The sequence below is a fragment of the Macrobrachium rosenbergii genome, chromosome 25, assembly GCF_040412425.1.
Source record: "Macrobrachium rosenbergii isolate ZJJX-2024 chromosome 25, ASM4041242v1, whole genome shotgun sequence".
NCBI lineage: Eukaryota > Metazoa > Arthropoda > Malacostraca > Decapoda > Palaemonidae > Macrobrachium > Macrobrachium rosenbergii.
This window is the reverse complement of record NC_089765.1, coordinates 26,407,571-26,434,409: the sequence shown is the minus strand read 5'-3', so window position 1 is coordinate 26,434,409 and position 26,839 is coordinate 26,407,571. Positions and strand designations below refer to the sequence as shown.

At 39.1% G+C, this 26,839-nt stretch overlaps 2 protein-coding genes across 2 annotated transcripts in view; one reads left to right on the top strand and one right to left on the bottom strand.

Moving 5' to 3' along the window:
* LOC136852501 (polycystin-1-like protein 2) overlaps positions 1 to 26,839 on the top strand; it is a 142,348-nt gene that overhangs the window by 729 nt on the left and 114,780 nt on the right. The window contains exons 2-8 of the mRNA XM_067127175.1: positions 1 to 124; positions 2,945 to 3,158; positions 5,875 to 6,040; positions 7,700 to 7,862; positions 17,442 to 17,691; positions 19,499 to 19,603; positions 26,580 to 26,731. The exon at positions 1 to 124 is cut by the window's left edge and continues 55 nt beyond it. Of these exons, the coding sequence (XP_066983276.1) occupies positions 1 to 124; positions 2,945 to 3,158; positions 5,875 to 6,040; positions 7,700 to 7,862; positions 17,442 to 17,691; positions 19,499 to 19,603; positions 26,580 to 26,731 (1,174 nt within the window). The remainder of the gene's footprint in view (positions 125 to 2,944; positions 3,159 to 5,874; positions 6,041 to 7,699; positions 7,863 to 17,441; positions 17,692 to 19,498; positions 19,604 to 26,579; positions 26,732 to 26,839) is intronic.
* LOC136852495 (uncharacterized) lies at positions 13,444 to 14,943 on the bottom strand. The gene is made up of 2 exons (XM_067127161.1): positions 14,748 to 14,943; positions 13,444 to 14,630 (listed from the first exon to the last, which is right to left on the bottom strand). Exon 2 carries the CDS (start codon positions 14,355 to 14,357, stop codon positions 13,656 to 13,658), a length of 702 nt encoding a protein of 233 aa, XP_066983262.1. The 5' UTR covers positions 14,358 to 14,630; positions 14,748 to 14,943; the 3' UTR covers positions 13,444 to 13,655.

The following is a 26,839-nucleotide window of genomic DNA, read 5'->3' as shown; positions in this document are numbered from 1 at the left end:
AAAGTCACCTTTAGTTGTCCTGATGAATAGTGGAGGTTTGGCTAAACTCGTCTTAGGCTATAACAAGATCTTCCTTATCAACCCTGCAGAATTTTCATATGATCCTGACTGGCCGAATCTGAAGGTAGTAATTTTTTCCAATGACAGTTTAAGAGGACAGAACTTAGGATAGTGTGCATGCCCTTGCTAGATAAAACAAAGACATTTATGTGCTTGGTAAGGTGGTTAAACCTTACCAAAGTTTAATCAATATTTTTTTTATATGGGGAAAATAAAAATATGGACATTGTATAAAATCAAATTTAGTACCTAATTTTATAGTGTTCATGCTATAGTAATGATTCGTCTCTTCATGCTCCATGTACACTCCTAGGAGTAGTGCATAATATAGAAATCATTAACTTAAACTATATAGTCAACCTTACTACCTTATTCCTAAGGCCTTGTCTGGCAGACCCACAAAGGCAGAATCTCTGTGTACCCCAAAACCTTGAACAAGGGTTTTATTACTCACAAATTGTTAAAATGTGTTGTCAAACTGTTATTCCTACTTCTAAGGACTTGCTCATCCATTGATGTTTAAGGCTGCCCACACACATGCCACTTTCAGTTATGGTAATCAGATTATTAAATGTTTCTTCATTCATCCCTAAGTTGCTGTAAAATTTTTCAGGGTAAGACTTCAGGTCTTCAAATAATATGTGGAACTTTCCCCTTAGCAGTCTTTGGATAATTACTGGTTGCACCCAGTACTTTTGTTTACTTATCCTCTTCTTTTTCTTTCTCTTGAGTAGCAAAGCACAGATGCATGCAGCTTCAAAGGTATCCATGGTGACTGTTGTGAAACTCATCTGTGGCCACCACAAATAGTGTCTCACCTGATGGTACAAGCTGATATTATTAGCTGGACACCAAGTGGCTGACCACTTAGTGGCCAACCACTTTCCACTAAAATACTGTTAAGTAGTTAATTCAGTGAGCCATAATACAATGCAAAAATCTCATAGCAAGGAGCTGGTAGCTCCCTGAAAATATCTAAGGGATTAGTAACTTTCATGTTGGCATATAAAGAAAGTAAAATCCAACAATATGCCAAAGCAACCAATTTGTCCTGTTTAATCCAACATATTAACCGACTACATCATATCCAGCTATCAGTTCATAATCTTATTTTAATTCCTTTCGTATGAAAAGTACCAGTATATTCCAAAATATATGCTCCATTATATCCTTCAAATGACAAAGTTACTTATATGCTAACTTTTACTTGGATTTTCAATTAATAATCAGTTACTGTACTCTATTTGATGTACGTACTTACTGATTTTTTTCTAACTCTAAGAATATCACCTTCACATTAAATTAATAACACGTATGTGCTTATGCTTGCATGCTAGTCACTCATGATACCTTTATTAAAAGTAGCACTTGATAGACTAGGAATTGCTTTGTTTTTTTTCCAAGTGGTTGCATTATAATACACAAAGGAAACCTATTTCCTAACCTTAACAGAGAGATTTTACTAATCTCACTATATGCTTAACCCTCACCTCATGCAATGTAGCATATCTAAAATCAACAGGCTTGGTATACGACCATTCCTGTGTCGGTAATTTTCATCTTGTGCAACATAGCATGTTTAACATGGTCATTCTAATTATATACCTGTCTTGTTGCTAATTTTCATCTCATGCAACATAACTTGTTTAACTTCACATATGCTTTGATGCTGCATCATTGTCAATATCTACTACTAAAACACCTTTGTAACTTTGTACACCATTTTCTTCAGGGGTTCATTCCATCTTATGGAACAGTTCATTTGCTTACAGGCTGACATATGCACTTACAGGATACACAGATTGAGAAAGTGGTGCAAAATTAACAATATGTAGGAATTTATAACATTTTCCTAAAAAAAACAAACTTACTGATTCATTCAGTATTGTATGTAGCAAACATCATAACAGCCATCAAGACTTAGACAAAACATGGATAAGGGCCGTAGAAGCTACACTGCACATTCATTAGAAACAAAAGGGATTTAAATCAGTTTCTAACTTTCAGGTTAACTTAACTTTGTCAGGACGATAAGAGAATTAAAAGTTTTACCCTAAAGTTACTGGATATTTCATCTTAAAACATAAGGGACAGGTCTCCCAATTACAGTTAAGTGATTTACACTCTTTTGAAACAATGTTAACAAGACACCCTTTTCTAATTCAGAATGTCCCACTTAAAACATACTTGCCTTAAGGTTGCTTCATATTTGTTTACCGTTTTTCATTTGCTTAATTGAAAAACCGATTAACGATTCCACCATCTTAATTTATCACTGGAGAGCGATACAGGACATGGGATGCAATGATGATTCTCCAGATCAGTATCCTCAGGATGCTCCCTACAGGGATGTAAAGCAATTGTCTTTTTCACTTATTGGTTAGCCATACCCTGGCAAAAGTCTGTCAACACATTTGTGGTTAATTGGATCACATGCCAACAGAATTTTCTTATAAAGGCCTGTATGAAAAATTAGAGAGAACAAAGATTAAAACAATAAAGGTTTTGTTACTCAGAAGTGGGCAGTTAATAAGTATAGTTGGGATTGATCCAGACAGAAAGGAAGGGACCCAATTTGAGCAATCTAGGTGAAACTGATCAGAGGACAAAATACAATGGCACACTAAGCAAATGTAAAGCTTAAGCTATATCTGGAAAAATTGAAGTACAGCCGATAAGGATTTATGATATTTGCTTTTAATAATTGGTTTTTCAATAATGATTATTTGGACTGAAAGGGCTTTCAGGAGTAAAATAGGTGAGATGATATAAAAATTTTGATGATATACACACATGTATATATATATACTATATGTGTTTGTGTATGAATGTAAATATGCATGATGACTGCATACTTAGTACATACCCAACATTTTACCTACAGGACTTTGATTTCAAGTGGTACTGCCATAGAATCAGTCCAACCACTGAAATACTGCCACGTGATAATACAGAGGGTGCATGGCCAACCGATGGTGAAGTGTCAAAACCTCTTACATCTGTTGAAGAGATCACGACTTATGTGTTCAACAGTACAACCAATACAACAGAAGCCATTGAAGAACCTGACAATGGAGGGTGCTTTGGAAAAGGACCTGGTAAGATACAACAAATATATAGAATATGCATGAGGTCTGTTCATTTTCTTTTTTCATTACTGTGTAGTCTAAATCATAATTGATTAGATTAATGAAATTGCATAAATTTATTCAGTTTAAGTGAAACAATTTTACAATACAGTATTTATAGGTTTTGCTTCACATTTAAAATGTCACGTTGGTTACTAGATGGTGCTGTGATTTTGCGTAAGAAGTTTTGTCTCATAGTTTGAAATGAATCCTTTGGTTTTCCTGAAATCCTTCATACTTGCATCCAAAAATATTTACCCAAGAGTTTTGCTTTTATTGTCACATTCTTTTGAAAACAGTACTCTTGGACTGATACACTTGCTCAGGTGGTAGTCTACTAATCCAGATATTGCTATGGCTCCCATATTCCAGTGTGCCTTTTCTTATGCCAAATATCTATCAGTCATCTAGATATCTACTGTATCTTGTGCCGAGTGAAGTTAAGAATGCAACTGAGCTCACAGCATATCTGGTTGGATTTTAAAAAAGTTCGTCCTATTTTATAAATATCACATTACATAAACAAAAATGAAAAAGGGAAGATGAGGTATAGTACCTGAATACCTTGTAGATTAGCATGATTTTGTTTAATATCATGTTAATTTTCTTTAAACTTTGAAGGATCATCACTTTTATTTTAATGTACAAATACTGTATTTGTAATGACTTTCATTAAATCACACTGCATGTTCCTTAAAACTTTTCAAGTCCTCAGTATCACAGCACTCATCAGCAAGAATGGGTTGCCACTTGAAAGTCTCAATTACCATAAGTACAATCAACACTTGAGGTTTTTCTTTTATGATCACTATTGCAACGTTCTGTTTCCAAATGACACAATTCACGACATTAGCACGTGTATTCATGGTCAGTATTTGTAGACTTTATTTCCACTTCCAAAGCTTTGCAACTTCTCAAATTCACCGTGTTCAGTAACTTTCCTTCCCTGTGTCTTAAAGTCAATACAATTGACAAGTACATTCTTCTATCACAGGGTTACAAGCTCAATACCAAATTCCATCATGACTTGATCTTACATTCCCTTCAGTACAACCATATCCCTAAAGGCAAAAGCTGGTCAGCATATGATGTCTGTTAAACTTGTCCTAAGTACACATTGTAACATAACTTTATCATGAAGAGCCCATTGAATTTCAGGTTTATGTTTAAGAATGATGTGGGTATTCCACCTACAGCAGGTTTCACAAATAGCAGACACATCTCATTGACTTCAGAGATTGGCTATAGATAACAATTTTTGCTTGCTGTTGCATCAGTCACATTGCCTTAATCCCAATAAATGTTACAAATCTTAATTTTGGTTTCCCAATCTTTTATGTTACAACACCTTCTGCCATGTTACTTATCCTGGTTGCCACATCTTTTGTACAGCTTCTATTAATAAAATCTAAAACAATGTTGTCATTTGAGGTAGACATTATAGCAATAAGTAGAATATCATGAAGTTCATTAGCAGCCTCACTTTTCTTCTAAGTTCTTTTACCTGAGGCCTATGAAGACCTTATTACCAATAAGCTCTTTTCCTTAACTTTATCTATACAAATTACTTTTTCTGTTTTACGGGCATTCCTCTTCCTCGCAACATCATCTAATAATTCATGAGATTATGACTTCTCAGGTCAGCTTCAGTTTTCTTTGTAAACTTATCAGTTTTTAGGTCAATGGCCTAAGGCAGGTCTATAAAGCATCAACTGATTCTCCCTGAAAATTTTCAAGATCAGTAATCCTGCCTTTCCACTCAACAGTCCCATTATCTTACAGCTCAAATTCATCGTACAGCAGAGTTATTGCATTCTGCATGACTTTAAATTTAATTACTATTTAATGTACTGTATCAAAAACAATTAGGACAGATCCAATTCAGCTTATTGTATCATCACTGATGCCTATAGAAAAGCATTTCTTATGATAACAGTAATCATTATCACATCTTTCCTTCTCTTTGCTTTTTCCTCTAACAGATCTTCAAGTGGGACAAATCAGTGTTCACCTTGTGCTAGTCATAATATAGTTTCTTTGATGCTTGTATTTTCTAGTAAAATGGTGGATGACACCAATGGAAGTTGTTGATTAAATAGATAAAAAAAGCTGATCTTGCTGAATGCTCACTAAAATTCTGGGGATCTAGATGAGGAGTAAAGAGGCAAGCTGGCACAGAGGCATCTATTGGGTACAGCTGCTTTTCGTTTATATATACTGATATGTCTGGGATTTTGTTGACCATGAAGTTCGGCTGTTTAATGAGGAATAGGCTATTCGTGAAAGAAACACACTTTGTTACATTTTATAAATGTAACTTAGCCATGTCAGTATTTTTGTATGAAAAGGACAATTGTACAAGAAGATTTTAATACTTCATACTTCCTCACAGAGTGAGTGTTTCAAAGAAATTACATTAAAGACTGGTCAGATTGGCAGCTTTCAAAGAATATTTAAACAGTGAATTTGCCTTCATCACCACATTATGAAATGAATATCTGGAAGAAAATTTAAATTCACTCATTATTTTGCACAAGAAAATTCCCGCAAAGTCGTCTTGAGAGAATTTCCCAAATACAAGGGTTAAAATTAGCCATATATTTCATAAGCCATTATGGAAACTAAATATTCAGGCATGTCGTTCCTGAGCCAAGTACAGTATATAGTACGTCATTCATTTTTGCAGGTCGAATTCTTGTTGAAGGAGGCACACTGGAGTTGAATACGGTGCAGCTGAGAAAGGCTATTGCCACTTATCGAATTGTTGTTGTTATGGCTAAAGATACTCGGAAGGCTGAAGGATCTATAGATGTAGAATTGGTGCCTGGATCACCTCCAATGGTGGATGTCAAGTGAGTTTTTAGATGTGAGATATTTATGTATTTTCCCCTTTAGCAGTATTGTGTATTTCTTAATTATGTAAGGCAATTTTAATATTAAAGAAAATTTTGATACCTCTCAGTATCAGATTCCAGTGTGGTCATTTTGAGCTCCAAAACTCAGCGTACTTCTTAGGTAAATGCCATTTGGTTTCCAAAGTATGATGGCTGTATGTAAAGTTGTCCATGAAGAGGGCATATTTTCAGCAGATAAGTACTGTATGTGTTAAGAAATTACTGTCTTGTGACATTGTTAACCAGGAGTTTGTAGAAACTAGGATCCCAAAACTAATGTTTGCTATTAAGAATAGCACAAAAGGGGATAAAATGTACTTTGCCCTCACAATGTGGTCACTGTCTGAAGTGGAATGATACGTCTGCACAAATTAACCCTAATGAATAACATGCAGCACATCCCAAGAAGCCTAAACGAAGGTTCTGGCTAAAGGAAGATTATCTTATTGAAAACAGATAAAGAAGTTATTAAGAACCAAACTGCAAGCACTGAAATTTTACCAGAAAATAAGGCTCTATAGGAAGCAGAACCAAAGAGTAATTCTCCAGAATAACTAAAATGTAACTGGATTGTGTAAAAATAAAAAATGAAATACATAGTCTTTTATCAACCAAAGAACAGTATGTTAGCAGTTTTGTTGGCAATATTTGGCAATGAGAAGTTATATCTGAGGCCGGATGACCTACCATAGGAACTGAACACCTTGCACTCAAAGTATTGGCTAATTTCCTTGATTAATGAAAAGATTGAATAAATTCATTCTTTTTTTCATTACTTTAATTCTGTTTCACTTCTATGATTAATTACAGGTACAAGGTAGATTAGTAAATGGTAAAGCCTGTCAACAAGCTGTTGACAGAATATGGTCAAAAGAATACTGTAGCAAAATCCTACCATATTCGTAAGTGCTGTGATTAGTAGCAGTACTGTGATGAAATGCTCGGTAATAATAAACTCATCTGAATTTGGAGAAATTAGTGATTCAATTGTATATATTGTTTTTTATATTAAGATTATTTCATGGTATTTATTTATATAGCTTTTTTTATCAGTATATTCAATATGCTTTTTGTTTATTTTATGTTTATCATTGATAACAATTATATTAAGTAATTAAGATTTTATTTTTATGTAGCTGCAGTTGCTTACAGTATTGAAATGTTACAGAAAGAAGAGAATAACAGTATGTAGGAAAGCCAAATGTCCGCACAAATATTCTGTAGATCCTTTCACCTTTCTTCTTTTTTGGGGGATTAGTTTGAAAAGCTAATAAGGAACATTGTATGGATAATAATGGAGACGATGCTCATGTTTTTTCAAGTAAATGTGTCTTAACCTTTTCCATGACATTTTTTTTAGTGATAGATTCTATAAGTCTTACGATACACCAAACATAGCAGCTTTCATTAGCTAATTGCAAAGCTTGTAGTCTTTTTAATGTTTAATCCTACTGAAAGATCTTTTATAGGTACTAGAAGGTTCAAACTCATATTTTTTTACATCTGTTCATTTACTATTATTTACTAATTTATAAAAGATTAACTATAGATTTTATGGAAACACGATCTTTTGTTTGTTCTAAATTTATTCTTAAAATACTAAACGTTCTTTTCCAGGTGTCAGATTGCAAAAATGTGCAGATTTACTTCAGACGGAATGTTCATTAACCCCAGTTCAAGGCTAGCCCTAATGGGATCCTGTAATGAAGATTGCTATGGATCACTTGGCTACTCTTGGTCCATATACACATATGTGAACGAGACTGAAACTTTAGTGCCAGTAAGTGGATAATATCGCTTAGCTTATTGTTTACATTTAGATGCCAAAGTGTGTGTACAGTATAAACTAATGAATTATATATTATTGTGCATAGTGAAATGGTAAGTGAGAGTATTTGGAAGGATGTGAACTATTTTTTTGGGGTTGTGTTGCACTTCATGGTGGATACAATCTATAGACCACAACGACAAGGGTAAGAAATTTTCTTGACCTGATTGGTTTTGTATTTTTCTCAGAAAGAAGTAGTCTTTTTGAAAGAAGTGTGCTCCTTTATGTATTGCAAGCAGGTTTCTTACTTTTTGTTCTTGTTATTTTCCTTGGAAAGCTGAGATCTGTGACAAATAATCATAATTAAGGGCTTTCAATTCAGCTTAAAGGTCTTTCAGCAGTACAGTAAACCCCCCGTATTCGCGTTCTCATGGTTCGCGGACTCACGCATTCGCGGGTTTGTCTGTGGAACATATCTAGCCATCATTCGCGGAAAATTCGCCCATTCGCTGTATTTTTCACGGAAAAATATTCACTAATTACTGTATTTTCATATAATTTTCATGAATAAATGCACTTTTTGTGATAAAACTATTAAAATACATAGATATAAGCATTTTTACAGGGTTTTTCTTGGTTTAAGCTATCAAAATGGGCAGTTCTAAGTGTTTTTAGAGGGGTTTTAAGCATTCGCGGATTTGATCTATTCGCGGGGGTGTGTGGGACGCATCCCCCGTGAATACGGGGGGTTCACTGTAATTGTGTTTGTAAGGAAATAGTGAAAAATAATTTACATTTAAGGTTTTTAGTATTTCATTATTTGATAAGTGTTTTTATAAGAAATTTGATTATATATGTATTATGTAATCATATGGTATGGAACATACAATATATATATATATATATATATAAGGGATTTTGACAGAGGAAAAATCTATTTCTGAGGAAGGTCCCGTGTCACCCGGTGAAATTCCATTACAGCACGAATTTCTAGGTATAACCTTGCTAGATATACCAGAGAAAAAGAGCTTTCAGGAAAGCTGGGGTTACTACCCCCAGTCGAGCGTCTTCTAGGAAGGCGTCGGTATAAGAAGGGGTGAGTGAATTACCACTACCACGGAAACCTACTCGAAAGATCTCTCCTTATCAAAATCCCCGGAACAGAGCGGTGAGCCGTTACAGCCCCCACACCAAACACCCGCCAGGACGGCGACACCAGCGCCACCTACCTCATTCCATGCTAGCACTAACCCCAGACTTGGCATGTGCAAGAGGGGGGGAGAGTACTAGGTAATTCAGGGAGGGTCACCGGGTGACACGGGACCTTCCTCAGAAATAGATTTTTCCTCTGTCAAAATCCCTTTTCTGAGTCCAGTCCCGTGTCAGCCGGTGAAATCGTGATAGAGAATCATGCCAAGGCTGCAACTACTAGGAAAAAGAAATGGAGGGGTAATCTGAAGAAAAGGCAAAAGTTTTACCAAAATAATTTTAATTAAGCAATCTCTTCCGTGTAGCAAGAACACTAAGACTAAGGCATATTAAATCTAAGGCACATTAACAAACTTAATACTATGAAACATGGGCAGGTCCCCGGCACGACGGAGAAAAAGCCCCAAAAAACCTTAAAATTACTTAAAGCAAGGTGAAACATGAAAAGCGCACAAAATAACTGCAAATATAACCTTAATACTATACACGTAAACTTAGGCTAAACACGTAAGAGACAAAATCAATTAACATTAATATATACATTCATCTGGGGTACATGGAACCAAATAAAAACTGTCCAGTACCCCACAAGAGAAACAATCATGGCATTTCAGATTACGCTTTTTCCAGCAACAGGTACAAGAAACAACAATATGAGGAGCCAGGCAGTGAGGTATAATCAACCAGGAGAATAAGCAGAAAAGTAAATGAGGCAGGCGGGCGGGGGGGAAAGGAAAGGACAAGGATATGATTAATTAAGGTGGGGAGATGACACTTCCCACAGCTATGGTAGAAAATTTCAGGGCTTCGAGCGTTTTTAAATAGTGGCGTTTAAACACTAGAGGTGATTTCCAACCCGTAAATTTAGATAACTCCGAAAAGTCCATATTATGAAAGTAATTAATGGAAGTAGCAACTGCTCGAATATCATGAACCTTGGGGATTGAATCTGGGTTGGCCTGTTTAATGAAATATAAAAATTTGTTGTCTTATAGCATTTAGTGAAAGAGTACCACCTTTCTCCCTGATAAAAAGAGGACCCGACTTACTCTGTGGAGTTCTTAAAAGGTAAGATTTAAGTGTATAAACTGGACATAAAGACTGGTCTTGAGGAAGGGGCACCACCTTCCAAGGAGACCACCTGTCCTGTGGGTCTTCGTTCTTAGCTAAAAATCTAGGGTCAGGGAAAGGAGGACCTCTCCAGACGGGAGGAAGTTCACATAATTATCACCTCTAGTGAGAGCCGACAGCTCTGAGATTCTAGCACCTGAAGCCAAGCTAATCAAAAATAAAGTCTTCCTTAACAGATCCTGATAAGAGCAATGAAAGTTATCCATCTCTGATGCTAACTTAAGGACGTCATTGAGAAACCACGTAACAGACTGTGGGCGTGATACTGGTCTCAGACGAGCGCATGCTCTGGGGATAGATGAAAAGTAGGAATCTGTGAGGTCGATTTTAAAGCCGTAAAGAAATACTTTCTTTAATGCTGACTTGATTGTGGTAATAGTGGCCGGAGCTAGGCCTTTCTCAAACAATGATCTAAAGAAGGAAACTCCTAAATTAGCTGTCATGATTTTGGCTTCAGATGCTTTTAGGAAGGAGGCTAATTTTTTGACTGCTGAATCATACTGTCTAATAGTAGAATCTCTTTTATCTGATTCTAAAACAGAGTGTTGACAGGGTCAATGTTCGCTCCTTTTGAGCTGCGAATTTTATAAAGTCCATAAAACTAGGGCATTCTGAATTCTTGAGGAAGCTGACACAGTCTTGGTTTGTACTGTCTGAGTCAGAATGGGCTTGGGGATCCGAAGACTCCGTAATCCCAGTTCCTGAAGAAGAGGGAACCAATTGCTCTTCGGCCAATAGGGAGCTACTAGGGCTAATTGACCTTTGAATGTCCTGAGTTTGTGTAAAACTTTCAGCAGTAAGTTTATTGGGGGGAAAAGATAAATCTTCTCCCAACTGTTCCAATCTACTGTCATTGCGTCTATGGCGAACGCCTGAGGGTCCAGGTTGGGAGCCACATAACAGGGGAGCTTGAAGTTGCTCTCCGTTGCGAACAGATCCACCTGGAGGCCCGGAACCCGGCGGCAAATCCACTTGAAAGATTCCACGTCCAGGGACCACTCCGTCTCCAACGGAGCATTCCTGGACAGGGAATCCGCCACCACGTTCCGTACCCCCGCTAGGTGGGTGGCTGACAGGTGCCAGCCGTGCTTGTTCGCCAGGGAGAAGATAGCAACCATTACTTGGTTTACTCGGCCTGATTTGGAGCCGCCCCTGTTGATGCAATGAACTACCACTGCGCTGTCCAATACCAACCTGATATGAATCCGGTTGGGGGGGCGGATTTTCTTCAAAGTTAGAAATACCGCCATAGCTTCCAGGGTGTTTATATGGAACTGCTGAAACATTGTGGACCACGTTCCTTGTACTTTTTGTTTTGGTGAATATCCCCCCCAGCCGCTTAAGGAAGCGTCTGTGTGAACTACTAGTGCCGGAGGGGGAAATTGAAGCGGAACTGTATTGGACAAGCCTTTGACCGAGGCCCACGGTCGCAACCTTGTCTTTAAGATTTGAGGGATAGAGGAGACCTTGTCTCTGAGCTTGACATTGGCTCGACTCCGCCACACTCTGTTTATGTCTTTTAACTTCGCTTTTAATAGCAGGTTTGTCACTGAGGCAAACTGAAGAGACCCAAGGACCCTTTCTTGGGACCGGCGGGATGCTGATGGATTTTTGAGAATCTCCTGGTGAGAGATGCTATCTCCTTCCTCTTGGGAGGCGGAAGGGACAGCGTGTGAGATGACAGATCCCATTGGAGACCCAACCACTGAAACCGGGACTCGGAGTCAGGCGGGACTTCTCTGTTCAGTTGGAAACCTAGCGACTCCAGGAAACTGATGACTATGGACGTGGCTTTCTGACACTCCGGCACTGTTGGTGCCCAAATTATCCAATCGTCCAAATATGCTGCTAGGGATATCCCTTTGAGACCGGAGTTGCTGTACTACCGTGTCCGCCAGCTTTGTGAATATCCTGGGCGCAATGTTCAGACCGAAGGGCATGACCCTGAAGGAGTAGGCTTGATTCCCGAGTCTGAAACCGAGGAACTGAGAGAAGTTCCGGCGCAACCGGGACGTGATAATAAGCGTCTGAAAGATCGATAGAGGTGGTGACGGCCCACGCGGAAGTAGAGTCCGTACCTGAGCTACCGTAAGCATGCGAAATTTGTCGCATTTTATGTAGAGATTTAGACGCGACAGATCCAGGATCACTCTTTGCTGATCGGAGTCTTTTTTGGGAACAGTGAATAACCTGCCTTGAAACTTTAGGTGCCTTACTTTCTTTATTGCTCGTTTGTTGAGCAATTCTGTCACATAATCCTTTAGGATTGCTGTGGGTGGCTGGTAAAACCTGGTTAGAGGAGGAGGGTTTTTGATCCAGCTCCATCCTAGGCCTTTGGACACAATGCTGTGTGCCCAAGGGCTGAAGGTCCATTGGTCCCTGAACCAAAACAGGCGACCGCCTACCTGTGTTCTCTCAGTGGGAGGGAGCGGGTTTATTCCCCCTACCACGTCCAGGTCTTCCCCTTGGGGTGGTATTGGGCTTTCCTCTATGAGGGGCTTTGCCTCTTCCTCCCCTTGCAACCCTATTAAGGCCGTGAAAATAACCACGGCCTTCATATGTGGGGTTGTATGCCGGTGAGGCCACATATGAGGGTGCAGCTGGTTGGACCAGCACGTACTGTTGGGGGTGAGCCTTAGAAGTGGAAGGCTGTGCCACTGCCGAGACCGGGACGGCTTGGACTACCGCCTGGTGGTGAGGCCTCTTATGCCTCCTGAAGCGTTTACCTCCTCTCGATTGGGGGCCGGCCGATTCTGGGGTCTTACGCTTGTAGGCTGAAATACCCCAGCGAGAACGAAGACTTTGGTTGGCCCGTGTAGCCTCAGCCATAACACTTGTGACCTCCTCTTCAGGGAAGAGGTTAGGTCCCCAGATCGAGCTTTTCACGAGCTTGTTAGGCTCGTGACGGATAGTTGCATCGGCGAAGATGAACTTCCTACATTCCAGTCTGGCCATGATAAATTCAGATAAGTCAGACTGGAAACCTGCCAGCAAGGACTTAGCCAAAACCTGAAAGAAGGGCTCGTCCGAGCAGGAGACGGCAGTAGCTTCAGTAAGGCATACGGAGTTCAACGACCGGGCTAACTTAACCCGAGCATCAAACTCCGCTTTCAAAAGAGCTTCCGGCAGCTTGGGGAGCTGCTCGCTAAATTGCGTGGAGGCGCAGAAGGGGTCCAGCTTCCCGACCGTGAAAGTGGACGGGGCGTCTGTCCAGAACTCGTTACTTCCTGGGAATACCAGGGAAGTAGGGTCTGTCTCCCTCAGCTGAGGTACGGAATACCCTCAAAGCACGCCGGGCCGTAGCCAGAGCGACTTTGTCCAAGCAAGGGTGGGAAGGTTGTCTCCCAGGGCGAACATGGTGAAGTTCCCTTGAAAGGAGTCAACTTCGTGTTATCTGCCTGCCACTCCGCCAGAGTGCGCAGGAGAGCCGACTGAGCTTGGTCCCTAGGGACGATGACAGTCTCCCTAGGAACCTTGTCGACCAATCCAGGCTTCCTCCGTGAGCCTCACGAAGCCTGGGTAAGGGGGCAGGAGATCGGGGGAAGAACTCCATTCCTCCAACCGTCTCGTGCCAAGACCATCAAGAGTCAGCTTGCCATCATGTTGGATGGCCCGGAGAGCGAACCGCCAAGGGTTACCGACATCGAACGGCGGGAGGTCCGCAGTGTCGGGGATAACATACTGTGGTTCGGCTGGGGGTGGGTGAGCCATTCCCGCCAGTATGTTATCATGACTGGCCAGCTTCTCAGAGATTTCGCTAAATCTCGAATCCAGGTCCTCCGTAAAACGCTTATAAAGCTGGTTAGCAAAGGCCTCTGCATCGAAAGCAGGTTGGCGAGGAGGGCTTGGTTTTGCAGCCCTCTTACTCGCGCCTTTGCTGGAGGAACCAGACTTGCTCCCGGAGGCTACAGGTCCTGAGACCTTAGCCTTCGACGGGGGGAAGGGCAATGCCTTCTTGGAAGACGAGGACTTGAAGCCCTTCGCCTTCCATGAAGTCTTCAACTTCAACTTGGGGATAGCAGATGGAGCTCTATCACCCAAGGAGGAAGACTTCACAAAGCCTGTAAAAGAAGAAACAGATGAAGCAGGGGAGTCAAATAAAGGGGGGCCCGCCCCAACAACCTCACCTACCTCACCACTTACCACCTGGTCCTGCTCTACATTCATCGGTTCCAGGTTGAGATTAATGGCGGCAACATCCTCCGAGACCTCAGCGTAGAGGATATCCGCTTGGGGTGGCTGGGTCTCATCCCGGATCTGCTGGATGATAGGGGTGGCCAGATCTTCAGGCACTGCGGCCGCCACCCGTGCGCCGGGGTAGAGTAAGTCCCTCAACCTAGCGTCGAGGACGTAGGGCTTCCCCGACGGAACGTTCCTTCCAAACCCAGCCACCCAGGCCCGGAGGGATTCCAAGGCAGACTTCTTGGAAGTTTCGTCCGCCTGTAAGAAAACCAACAATTAGCTAAGGACGAAAACCATTCCGGGAACCTCATAAACAATGTATAATATACAATATGAGGAGCATAAAGCAAGAGTAATGTAAAGACTGTCACTTACCAACTCATCCTGGACAGTTGTGCAGAGAGCAAAGCAAACCTCACAACCATCAGGGTGCCAAACAATCAGATCATCCAGGCGGACCGCACAACCAGCGTGGGTCCGACAAACTACGTGACCGTAGGGTTGTTGGAGGGAGGCGGTGCACCCCGGCTCCTCACAGCGAACAGTCTGTAAGTAGAAAAGTACATGAACCTCCCACCTAAGCAAACTAAAGCTGGCGAGGCCAGGGAATTCAACTGCAACCGGGATACTCCGGCGGAGAAGAACTCCCTATCATAAACTGGGCCAATAAGCTCTAAATTACACAGAGTGGAAGGTAGGATTTCAGACCCGGAGTACTCCGGGAATGAAGGGAGAGAGACCAGGAACTAACCATAAGGGCTGCCAGTAAAATAACGGCGGAGACCCCTGGTATAGGACTGGACTCACGTATTTATATATAATGAATAAAGGAGAGTACTCCTGTAGATAACAGACTTATCTAAAAATAAAAACAGTAACAAGTGATGGTAAGAACTCAAGAGGACGGAGGGATCCGTTCCCCTATAATGAAAAACCTTCCGCCCTTACTTCCCCGCCGGAGAACGAGACGGGTAAAATGCTCATATGTTCATAACATAGAGTGAGCAATATATATATATACCGTGTCAACGTAAACCAACGGGGAGACGAACAGTGACTCGAACGCGTTCGAGTAAACAAACCACCAACCCCAATACAGCGATGCTAGGGACAATATGGGAGGGAGCGAATCCCTCAACCAACAAGAGAAGTCCCGGAACTCGGAGAAAACGCCATCTAGCGTCACCCGCACGAGTAGAGCAAGGCTGGAGAGGAGGAGGGGGAAGGTAAGGAGGAGGAGTAGGCTACCAGGAAGGAACAGGAGACGGGGAGAAGCTCACCCGCTCAACTGCACCATACCTCACCCGCTCAACCATACCTCCCAGACCATGAATCTTGGAGGGGCAATATGACTGGAAGCAACCAACCCGAAGCCCGACTCCTACCTAGGCGAAGCCTAATAAGGACCTAACCTTAGTATAGGCTAGGACGAGGAGTGAAAAGGGAAGGAGGAAGCAACTGGGAGAGAAATTTGAGCCGAGAGCCAGCAGGGATCGAGAATGGCAGGCAAGGGGGCGACTAGCCTAGAGGAAACACATCCTAAGAACTCGATTCCCCCCAATTGGAGGAAGAGAACCAAGGGGCTCACTCTGCCCACCGAAAAACGATCCCGGAGGAAAACAGCAACAAAACTCCCTCAACCTGAACTCTCCACCCAGGGCAAAGGGAAGGAAGCTAACAAGCCTACCCCACAAGATAACCAACACTCATAAAAACTAAAATGTGCTCAACAGAGAGCGTAGCCTACCACGGGGAAGCGGTTAGATCTGAGGCTGCCGCCAGCACCCGAGGTAAACCACTCAATAAAATAATAAAAACAATAAAAATAAAAATAAAAATAAAACTACAAGAGAGCACCATCTTCAATCCAAATTAATTAGCCTAGTAAGACCAAAACAATAGGAACCCAACCTGGGGGGGGACCTAGACGGGGCATCACTCCCACAAAGGCCAGTAGGCCAATGATCGTAATTCATAAGGGGGGGGAGCCACCGCAAGGAACCACCAGGAAGGGAACCAAGGGGGCAAAATATCTATAACGACGAGGAGACGACTCCAACTGAAAAGAACAGAAGGAGACGCCTCGCGGTCGACATGGCTGGCTGGGGACGCCGTGGCGACATAATAAGATCTCGATATTTATGAAAATACGAGACTATAACAGCCAAAAAATAGAACAAAACCCCACAAGAAGATGGTACTTAACTTGGAAATGGTAAAGCTGCTCGACGCCATCGTAGAAGCAGAAAAAATCCAAAATAATGGAAGAGCACACAAAATAAACCGTAGATTCACGTGCTAGAAAATGGAATGAGGTAGGTGGCGCTGGTGTCGCCGTCCTGGCGGGTGTTTGGTGTGGGGGCTGTAACGGCTCACCGCTCTGTTCCGGGGATTTTGATAAGGAGAGATCTTTCGAGTAGGTTTCCGTGGTAGTGGTAATTCACTCACCCCTTCTTATACCGACGCCTTCCTAGAAGACGCTCGACTGGGGGTAGTAACCCCAGCTTTCCTGAAAGCTCTTTTTCTCTGGTATATCTAGCAAGGTTATACCTAGAAATTCGTGCTGTAATGGAATTTCACCGGCTGACACGGGACTGGACTCAGAAATATATATATATATATATATATATATATATATATATATATATATATATACATATATATATGTGCATGTGTGTATGTATGTATATATATATATATATCTACTAGTATTAAGCCATAAATATCATTTAATATCTGGGTCATTATACCTCAGGAATAACTTGCACCCGAAGGGAATTATAATTGATAAGTACTCTGTGACTGCCTGTTTTAGAATCAATGATAGACTGTGACTTTGAACACAGAGTCATCGAAAGAGGCTTATATATATATTATATATTTATAAGTATACAAAATATATATATATATATATATATATATATATATATATATATATATATATATATATATATATATATATATATATATATATATATATATATATATATATATATATATATATATATATATATATATGTACTGTATGTAAAATACACCTCAGTTCCTAATTATTGCTTTTTTTAACAGGATGGAATAAACTTCATGGTAAATCCAGACCAGGCTAACATGGTTATTAATAATGAATTATTTACGGCTTACAATGATGTCCTTGAGTTCCATGTGAAACTGACTATAATGAGACTTGTTGACAAAGAAAAAGGCGAAGGTTTGATGTACCTCTTGATCAATACACCTCCAGGAAGAGGACAGTGCACACTCTCACCACCTAAAGGGAGACTTTTAGCAGAGAATACTTCAGATATAGATCCTGCTACAGGTAGGCATTATGATATATATATATATATATATATATATATATATATATATATATATATATATATATATATATATATATATATATATATATACTGTATATATACAAGTATATTCAAAAGAGCATATGGAAAAATTAAACACAATATCAACCTGACTGGTTCCTTCGGTTAAGACCTGTTCCAAATGACTTGTACATATTAGAAGAGTTTACAATTTATATATAGATGAAAGCAAAGTACATATACCCTAGGGGCCAAAGGTCAATTTAAAAAAAAAAAAAGGGGGGGGGGCTGGTCTTGCTGTAAAAAGTTGTGGTACTTTATTTTCAATAATAGGGACCCTCCTGAATGATTTCTGGGCGAACAACATCATGAAAATTCCACATGACACTTTTGATACATATATTTTTATCATAAATTAGCGCGATTCACCTATTTCATTTTTTATAAACATATCTTCATAACCAAATGTCACTAAAATTCACAGCTTTATGTGTTAAAATTGCTTCACAGGATTATGATGGTTGACATTTCTCGGGCGCTCAAGATCAGTGAGCACAATTATCAAAATATAGTTAGAAATTAAAGTTTTAGAGAACAATCAATAAGGAATGAGAGGGATATGTACATGATACTCTATAATATATTTATCCCCAATGGCCACAGGCAGGTTTAGGGATAAATTTAATTTTGCCAATTGGTTTTTCATTGGAAATGTGTGCATGTTAGTTAGTAGAGAATATTGATGTACATTATATGAAGTGCTTTTATATGTAAACACCATCGTCTCTTTTCACGGTTCATTTTCAGGCCAATAATAATGAATATTTCTTCCTCTGCCTGTTTTAGGCTGGGGTTCTCAAGATTTTTCTTTCCATATATCCTTTGGCTCTGAAAGGTTATTTTTAAGGCTTCTGATTAGATAATTAAGGTTTGGCTACCTACAGTTAGATCTTCAGCCTCTCTACTCTCCAAGGAAAACTTGGATATTGATTATTTTAATGTTGGGCAGTTGCAGGTGGCAGTTGATATTTTCCACTTTTATAAAATGAAAATTTCTCACAAGGTTGTAGATAATTGCCCCCTAATCCTGGTAATTTTGTTATGATAAAATTTTAACAGAGACTCATCCCTGTCATCTTAATTGTTTCATCATGGCATCCTGCTAAGCATAGATCTTTATGGTCACTTGCAACTATAACTGAATGGGGAGTACACATGCTACATTCATAATCATCAACCATAAAATATAAAGCCTTATTTTATGGATGGAAATTTGGTCCAACTCTTACCTGGCTGTTCATGATGGAGCTATTGGTTCCTTGCTCTTTCCCGAAGGTCAAACTTTTCTCTTTCCTTATGTTAGCATCACAGCTCCTCCCACCTAAGGTGCTATTCAGTTGATGTATATTCAGTATAAGCAGTTGGTCTGTGAGGTAAAAAAGTATCCTAAAAATCTAATAATTTTTCTCAGCAAATCCATTACTTTCACCTTAATTGCCAGCCTTCTTGTCACAAAGTTTCTCTGGCAGTTGCTTACAGTGCACAACAAGAGATATAGTTGCCACTACCTGCCAAGCACAATGGGTTCTCTCTCTTCGTTTAGCTAGAAATGTATTGAAAAAAAATTAATTTTGTTTTTAGCAGTTTAGATTTTTGATTAGTAGCATTATTGAATTCTATGATTTTTTAAGGTTTTTCATGTTGTATTATGTAAGCCGTTTTGGACCATCTGCAATGATGTTTGATGGTAAAAACCGCTTCAGTATACTGAAAAACTATTCAGTGTCAGCTTTTCTATACTTTCAGGTAAACCCAGACAACTTGGCCGAGCTTTAACAGAGGATTTCTATTGTGCCTGCCTAAATTTTGTGGATGACCAAAATGACAAGATCACAAAGTACACATTCTTTTGTAAGTTGATGAGTTCTCTTTACTTATGAACATTAGATTTATTCATTATATATCACAAACACATATTTAAAAAAAAATTTGCCATATTAACATAAACCTTTGCCATAGGATGTTGAGTCACAAATTCATATTCTATATTTGTTTACATTTTACAGTGCCAATGCACTAGTGTTTTAATAGTTTAAGTGTCTGATACAAATGTGTAAATCCAGTCATTGTCAACATGTTCTGGAAAATCAACTGAAGTAATGAACTTATTTTAGTTTCATTAAAAGCAAAAACTGAAATCATTCTTCATACTTTTCTGGCAGTCTATGTCAGATAAAAATGCTCACACCTTTTGATGATCAAGACAACTGCTTAGATCTTCAGCACTCATGAATCAATGTTAAATTAAACTAGAAGACTTGGAATAACTTGATATAAATAATTTGTAATGTATTTGCACACCAAGAGTGTGTTTTGTCATTCATCGAATTTTATCAATATCGGTTTTATTGAAGCTTATAAAAGGGTTTCCCCATTACCGCATTTGAATTACACTGATCTTTGAAAACATTTGCATTACTGGTAACCAGGTAAAAGCCATCAACAACATATTTTATTTGTAGTAACTTACACTGTATATAAATAGGATGTCCAACCTCCATATGTGTCAATGACCTCAAGTACAGTATTAGTTATGGACTCTACAAGATTTATATGCATTTGTGGCTGTCAACGGACACTGTTCTATTACATGACGGGCATGCTTCTCCCTACAATACCACTCCTGACCAATCATAGCCCAGAGGTGTTTAATGGGATTCAAATCAAAGCCTTTCAATGGCCACTCTAGAACTTGAATTCCAGGATGACACTGTAGCCAGTCCCTCACCAGGTGGTTCTTGTGGATGGGACTGGTCATGGACCAACTTTATCATGAGAGGAGCAGGAACTGCCATAGTTTGTACTGTTGGAAGCTACACTGCTCAAAGATTTTGACATATTTATGCCATGTAAAGCTGCCATTGATCTTAACAAACTCTTTTAGACCATATGTCCACATCCACCCCCAGAATGATGCTAGTACTCTGCCACTTGCTGCTTAGTGATAAATTTGCTACTGCTGATAACGTGTGCTGGGCTTCTGCTAACTGGAGAACCTTGTCATCAGTAAAGATGACATTTCTCCCGTAATTTTTGTCATGTGGAAAGTGTTCCAGAGCAAACCCCAGGTGACATTCCTGGAGTGTGTGTGTAAGCCATCCTTTCATATGTTGGGATATGGCAGTGAATCCCAAATTTGTTGAGTCTGCATCTCAAGTTCATGGGATGGCAGTTTAACCCCAGATTTCTTATATGTTAGACTGGTATCCCCATAGAATGCACCTCAGCACCTGTCCTAAGCAAGGCCAACATGTGACTCCCACCTCAAGGCTTCATTGTCACCAACCCTTCCTCCCCCGTAGGGCAGATCCACTCTCTGATAATTTTGGTGGCCTTGCCCATGTGATGAGTTCTGTTTGCCACTGTTGCTCCATTCCCCCACAGTCCAATAAATCTACCTCTCAGCAATCACCTTTAGTGAATTTGCTAACCCTTCAGGTATAGCTGGTGTAGCAGATTGATGTCTTGTTGTATACAAGTCCTTATACATAGAAATTTGCAAAGAAGTATCAATGCTTCACTGTATCAGAAATCTAAACACTGGAATAAAAATTTTGATACAGGTATCCATTCTCGGGAACCAGCTTTATTTTCTTTCTTTCAAGGTTACTATGATGTGGACATTTTTATCAATAATGAAATATTTTGCATTGGAAATATTTCTAATAAAAGATCAGCATGCACTCTATCATACCTAAAAGTAAAGTTGGTATCATTGCTGATCAGAAACCCCTGCACTTATTGCAAGCATTAATAAGCTATTAAATATTTTACATGTGTTAACAGATGGTAATCATTGATCACTAGTTTTGATACAGTACTGATTAACATCTTTATCACGGAAGACTAGCATTAGGATCAAAATTGAAAGGAATGAAAAATGATAAATATGATGGAACTTCTCTGCTGTCTGTGATAGGAATACTTTTTAGCAACTTCATCAGTGTTTGGAGTGACAAAGTCAGTAACAGTTGATGGTAGGGTTTTGAATAAAGCATTCACATTTTTGGGTTGCAAGTCACATCCCAACACCAGAATGGGGAGCACTTTCCATAGAAACTTTTGCTTAGTCTCATCCATTATTTCAAAAACTGTGAACATAATAACATTACTGGTTGTGAATTGCTATGGTAGGTTTCATTTCATCTGTCCGCTCATGGATGAAGATGTGGCACATGCTTACTGGTACCACGTGATTGATGACACTGTTTCTGATATTGTTGGCTCATTGTGAGAAACAGTCAACAGTTTCTTCAATGACATGTTTGCATGCACATATAAAGAACCCTCACCCCCTTACATATCATAAACATGCCAGTTTGTATCGATAGTATACCAGCACTAGCACCCGAAAGACGAGTTTGTATCATAAAGGGTAAATAATGTTGGAGGTGTTATCTGCATACTACTGAACCCTCACCCCCTTATATATCATAAACATGCCAGTTTGTATCAATAACATACCAGCACAAGCACCTGAAAGACGAGTTTGTATCATAAAGGGTGAATAATGTCTGGAGGTGTTATCTGCGTGCTACTGTAGTACTACGCAGTTTGGTGGTCTTCCACCAAGGTGGCACTGCAGTGCCTTTCAGCCATCTTGAAAAGTCCAGTAACCAAGCAAATTGAACAGGGGGGCTTATTGGGATTGCAGTATTTTTTGTTCTTCATCTTGTTAATAGCACTGTACATTTAATTGCCAAAATGGGCACAGGAATTCTTCAAGAGAAAATGGAATAACATTTCACAGGTAAACAAAGCATAATAAAATTTATGTACAAATTTATGTATGCTTTCTCTGTCAACATGTCTTATATTTTCAACACATTAATGGGCACATAAATGCAGTGGTGACTTGCAACATCATTAATCCTATACATGCCAAATAATGTAGAGCAAAAACAATCTAGCTTGGTAGTAAGTAGCCCTATAGGTTACTGGTTGTGTCAGTGTCTCATCTTTTAAACATGTTACTGTGAGTTTTTCAGGACGACTTGATGAAACCATAGAACACCGCATCTATTACTCAATTCAAAGTGAAAAATAGTGGTATTTTTTATACGTAACAAATCTTGGCTTAATGTAGGTTTTCATCGAACATTTTGTCTCATAGGTTGGTAATAGCAAGAAACTGTAGTTTGGTAACTTAGGCTAGGCTTATGCCCTAAAACTACCCGTCTAGTTGTATCATTTAAACCCTGTTTTAATTACAACTTAACTTTGAATGAATGAAAATAATTTCAGTGTGGTAATCATTACCGAATCAAAATGCAAAGATCGTGTGAGGATGGTAACAACAAAGAAAAGAATCTTGGACATGCAAGCGCTAGGCTTATGCCAATTGATTTGGCAGCTATATTTTTTTGTTTCATCCTTTTTTGAATTCCAGTATTCCTACACACAAGGGAAAATTTCAGTGGGTCCCAGGTAATCGCTGGGGTTAGGAACCACAACCACCCGTGTTAAGTGAAAATCCACATTAAGTTGGAACACCCCTCTAAAAATGCTTATAACTCCCTGCTTTAATAGATCAAACACCAAATATACCTTCAATTATCATCCTAGAACACTAATACAATTTCAGAGTCATCTTACAACATAAGCTTTAGAAATATATATGGCTTACAGCTACATGTGAAAACTAATTAAGTTCCTGTTATACTGTACAGTATTCAGGCATGCTCATTTTCTTTCTTACAGTACTACAGTATTCATGTCATTCTGTTTTCTTTTACAAGGGAAACATTGGTAGTTCATGAGAGAGAGAACAAAAATACATATGCACTTTAAAAATATTTAATATTAAGATTACATAAATCATATGGGTATTCACTAATGATCAATGTTGATTGAAGATGATGATGATGAATTAGCTGTGCAGTCCATTGAATGAATGATTGTACACAAATGAACAGTGAACTTTCAATAATTATGATTATTTCATTAATATAGCCAGGCTATACTTAGGCCTATACAGTACTTACAAACCTATCATTCAAAAACTTTATTCTATGTACAATTTCATTGCATGCATATAAAAATAACTTTATTCTGATACCTAAGTACTGTCTACGTCTGTAAGCTGAAAAATAACCTTTGATATTGTTTACCGCCAGAACATGAAGCATGGACCAATAAAGCTAGGCATATACTACTGATTTGCCAGATATTTTATTGTACTGGCATCCTTTTAAGCATACATTCATTCCATTTCAGTCAAAATTACTCTTTTAATTATAACCTTAATTTTGTCTAAGTATCGTTCCAATGTTCAACAATGAAAAAAAAATATGTCTAGGCGAGTCTTTCATGCAGAATGTATGTCATCTACACTCTAAGGATGTTGGGAACGTGATGGGACTTCAGACTTTTGTTCATTATTTACTTAATAGTCCAGAAAGTGCCCAGTCACTGAGCTATTATAATGATTCATATAACCAGGAGAAAAAATATATAAGTATTCAAAGTATTCTGAAGAGAAAATACAATACCATTGCCATCATGCCATATATTACTTGAAATTCTATTCACCTCCCCTCAGGCCCCAGACAGACTCATAGACAACAGTCTTTCATTCTGTTTCAAATACTAATCTACTTTTGCAATTTACATGCAAGAAATTATTAAAATACCTTTCATTCACATTCACATAACCAGATGTCAGGGCGAGTGTAGAACGACAGGAACAGTTTTCACAGATTAAAACAAACCTAACCTTTCCTAGAATGCCGTGCCCTGACCTAACCAGACCTTACCTCCCTAACCTCACTTAGGGTGCCTTGCCCTGACCGATCCCGCCAAGTAACACTGAACATGCGGATAATGAACTTAGCTCCCACTTGGTGGTGGTCCCGTTGTTATTTATCTACAATGGGCAAAAAAAATATTACTTAAAGCCCATCATTTGTATCCATCTGGCTTAAGTAGTCTGTTTGTTACAAGCTTGCCATTCATGTGGTTGTACTGTTATATTATCGATATGAATTGGCATGTTTACTGTCTAAATAAGGTGTGAGGGTTGTTTTTATATGTAAGTTTTCACATGTATTACTTACAAAATAGTTTGCATCTTACCACAATAAGCCTACGACATCGGAAACATTGATTTCAGACAATCAAGAGCTCTAGTAAAAGCCACGGCCCTTTGCAGGTAAGCCCTGCCCACATCACACCAGTGATTGGCTAGCTCCCAAAAGGGGAATGACATCACACTATAGTCGGTTTAATTCCATTTTTCCACTCATCAACATAGGTTTTAGGTAGATGTGGCATATGCATTGCTAGCTCTCAATTGGCTGAAATCAAAGTTTCCAGTATCATAGGCTTACTATGATAACGTTCTAAACTGTTTGTTCAGTAATACATCTGAATGCTCACTTATATTAGGTACCATTGTTTCCACAGCTTTAGGATGTTTCTGTTTCATTGGGTGCAAGTTTCCTCGCTTCCTGTGCCTTTCTTTCATTGCTTTCTTGTCCTGTTTTTGCTTACTGATTCAGCATATCCCTGTTCAACTCTGTCAGAGTCTCCATTGTATATGTTTATCAGCTTTTGCTGATATACTATTTGCTGCATCTCCCAGCGCGGCGTTACATACAACTTCTGGATTAGCTATAGTATCAAGACTTAATTTTAAATTTTCCCTTCCATTTTGCACATTCATCTTCTAATTTGTTCATCAGCCCCACAGTTTCCTTATTCAATTCCTCATATTCTATTAAAATTCTCCTGTTGCCTCTGCTCTGGTCTGCAATCCCAGTTTTTTCGCCTTGGACAAACTTTCTTACAGCTTCTAGGCACTTAATGCAAAACTAGTGGAGCCCCTCAATGTTGGTTATATCTTTGTATTTGGTAGGTTCTTGTTTCGTACATTGCTTTTACATTGTAGTCATCTTCACTTATCATGTTTATCACATTGTATTCAAATATTGAAACTGCATCATCAGTTTGCATACCACACATAGCACATCTGCTTGTGTTTGCTTCTCCCTCTTTCCTCTGCTCATTATCTTATGTCTATCTGTTCACAAAATATTTTCACTCCCTTGTAGCCTCCAACTCCATACTAATTGACACAGTATAGCGAGACATAATTGTTCTAGCCAATCTGGGCTGCCTGTACAGTATTCACATCCATTTCTCCACTTTCTTCACATTACTTTTCATACACTCTCCTCCCATTTTGAAGTCTTTTACTTTTTCAGTCCTTTATACTTTCAACCCTCTTGCATTTCATTAACCTGCTTGTGGTGATTGGTCCATACAGCCAATGCTAGGTTCCTTTTTTGTTTTACACAGTGGCTAGGGTATTCACCCTACTTAGCACTGGTGTGAGTCACTCAAGAAAAATCATTCACACTTGAATTAAACTCTCCCAAGGTCCAAATGAACATAGTTTATGACTTGCTATGAAGGATCAGAATAAAATGAGTTGAATGCTTTGTTGGTGTAGGTGAAATTAGCCTAGGATATTGTTTCAGCATGAGGATTTTACACAAAGAATAATGGTTTCAACTAATTCTTGAATATTTCTATATTGTCAGACATTATTTTGAGTATGTTTTAATTTAACTGATAAAACTAATACAGTACAGGTAATGTAAGCAAGAGATATTGCTTAATTAGACAGTTCAGAGGCCCCACCGTCCCAGGTTTTACTATAGTTCTACAGATGACTGGATTGCCTGCTGGAATTGGGGGATCTCTTCTTTAGAGTTCTTGAAAGTTTATATGGACATATATAAGGATGTTGTGATGTTATTAGTTTGTATTGAGACAAAGTTTATGCTGTAATGATGTGACATAATGCATTAATTCTATTTAACAGTAAAACACACTGTCTTTGGATATATAAAAAATCTCAAATTTGGAGTGGACAACAAGGATAGATTTGCTTTCCCGTATGGAAATTGGAGTATGTGGGTCACAATCTCAGATGAATACGGTGCTGCCTCTACCATATTCATTGCAAATTTTACTGTAAGTAAAAACAGGATAACTGATGTTATTTTTATTCTCTTAAGCTATGGGCATGATTTCAAATTCCTGTAAGACTAAGAATGCATAAATTGTAATCATAGTATTTTA

Coding starts and splice junctions, on each gene's coding strand:
- LOC136852495 (XM_067127161.1), bottom strand. CDS start 14,357: ATGAATGTAGAGCAGGACCAGGTGGTAAGTGGTGAGGTAGGTGAGGTT.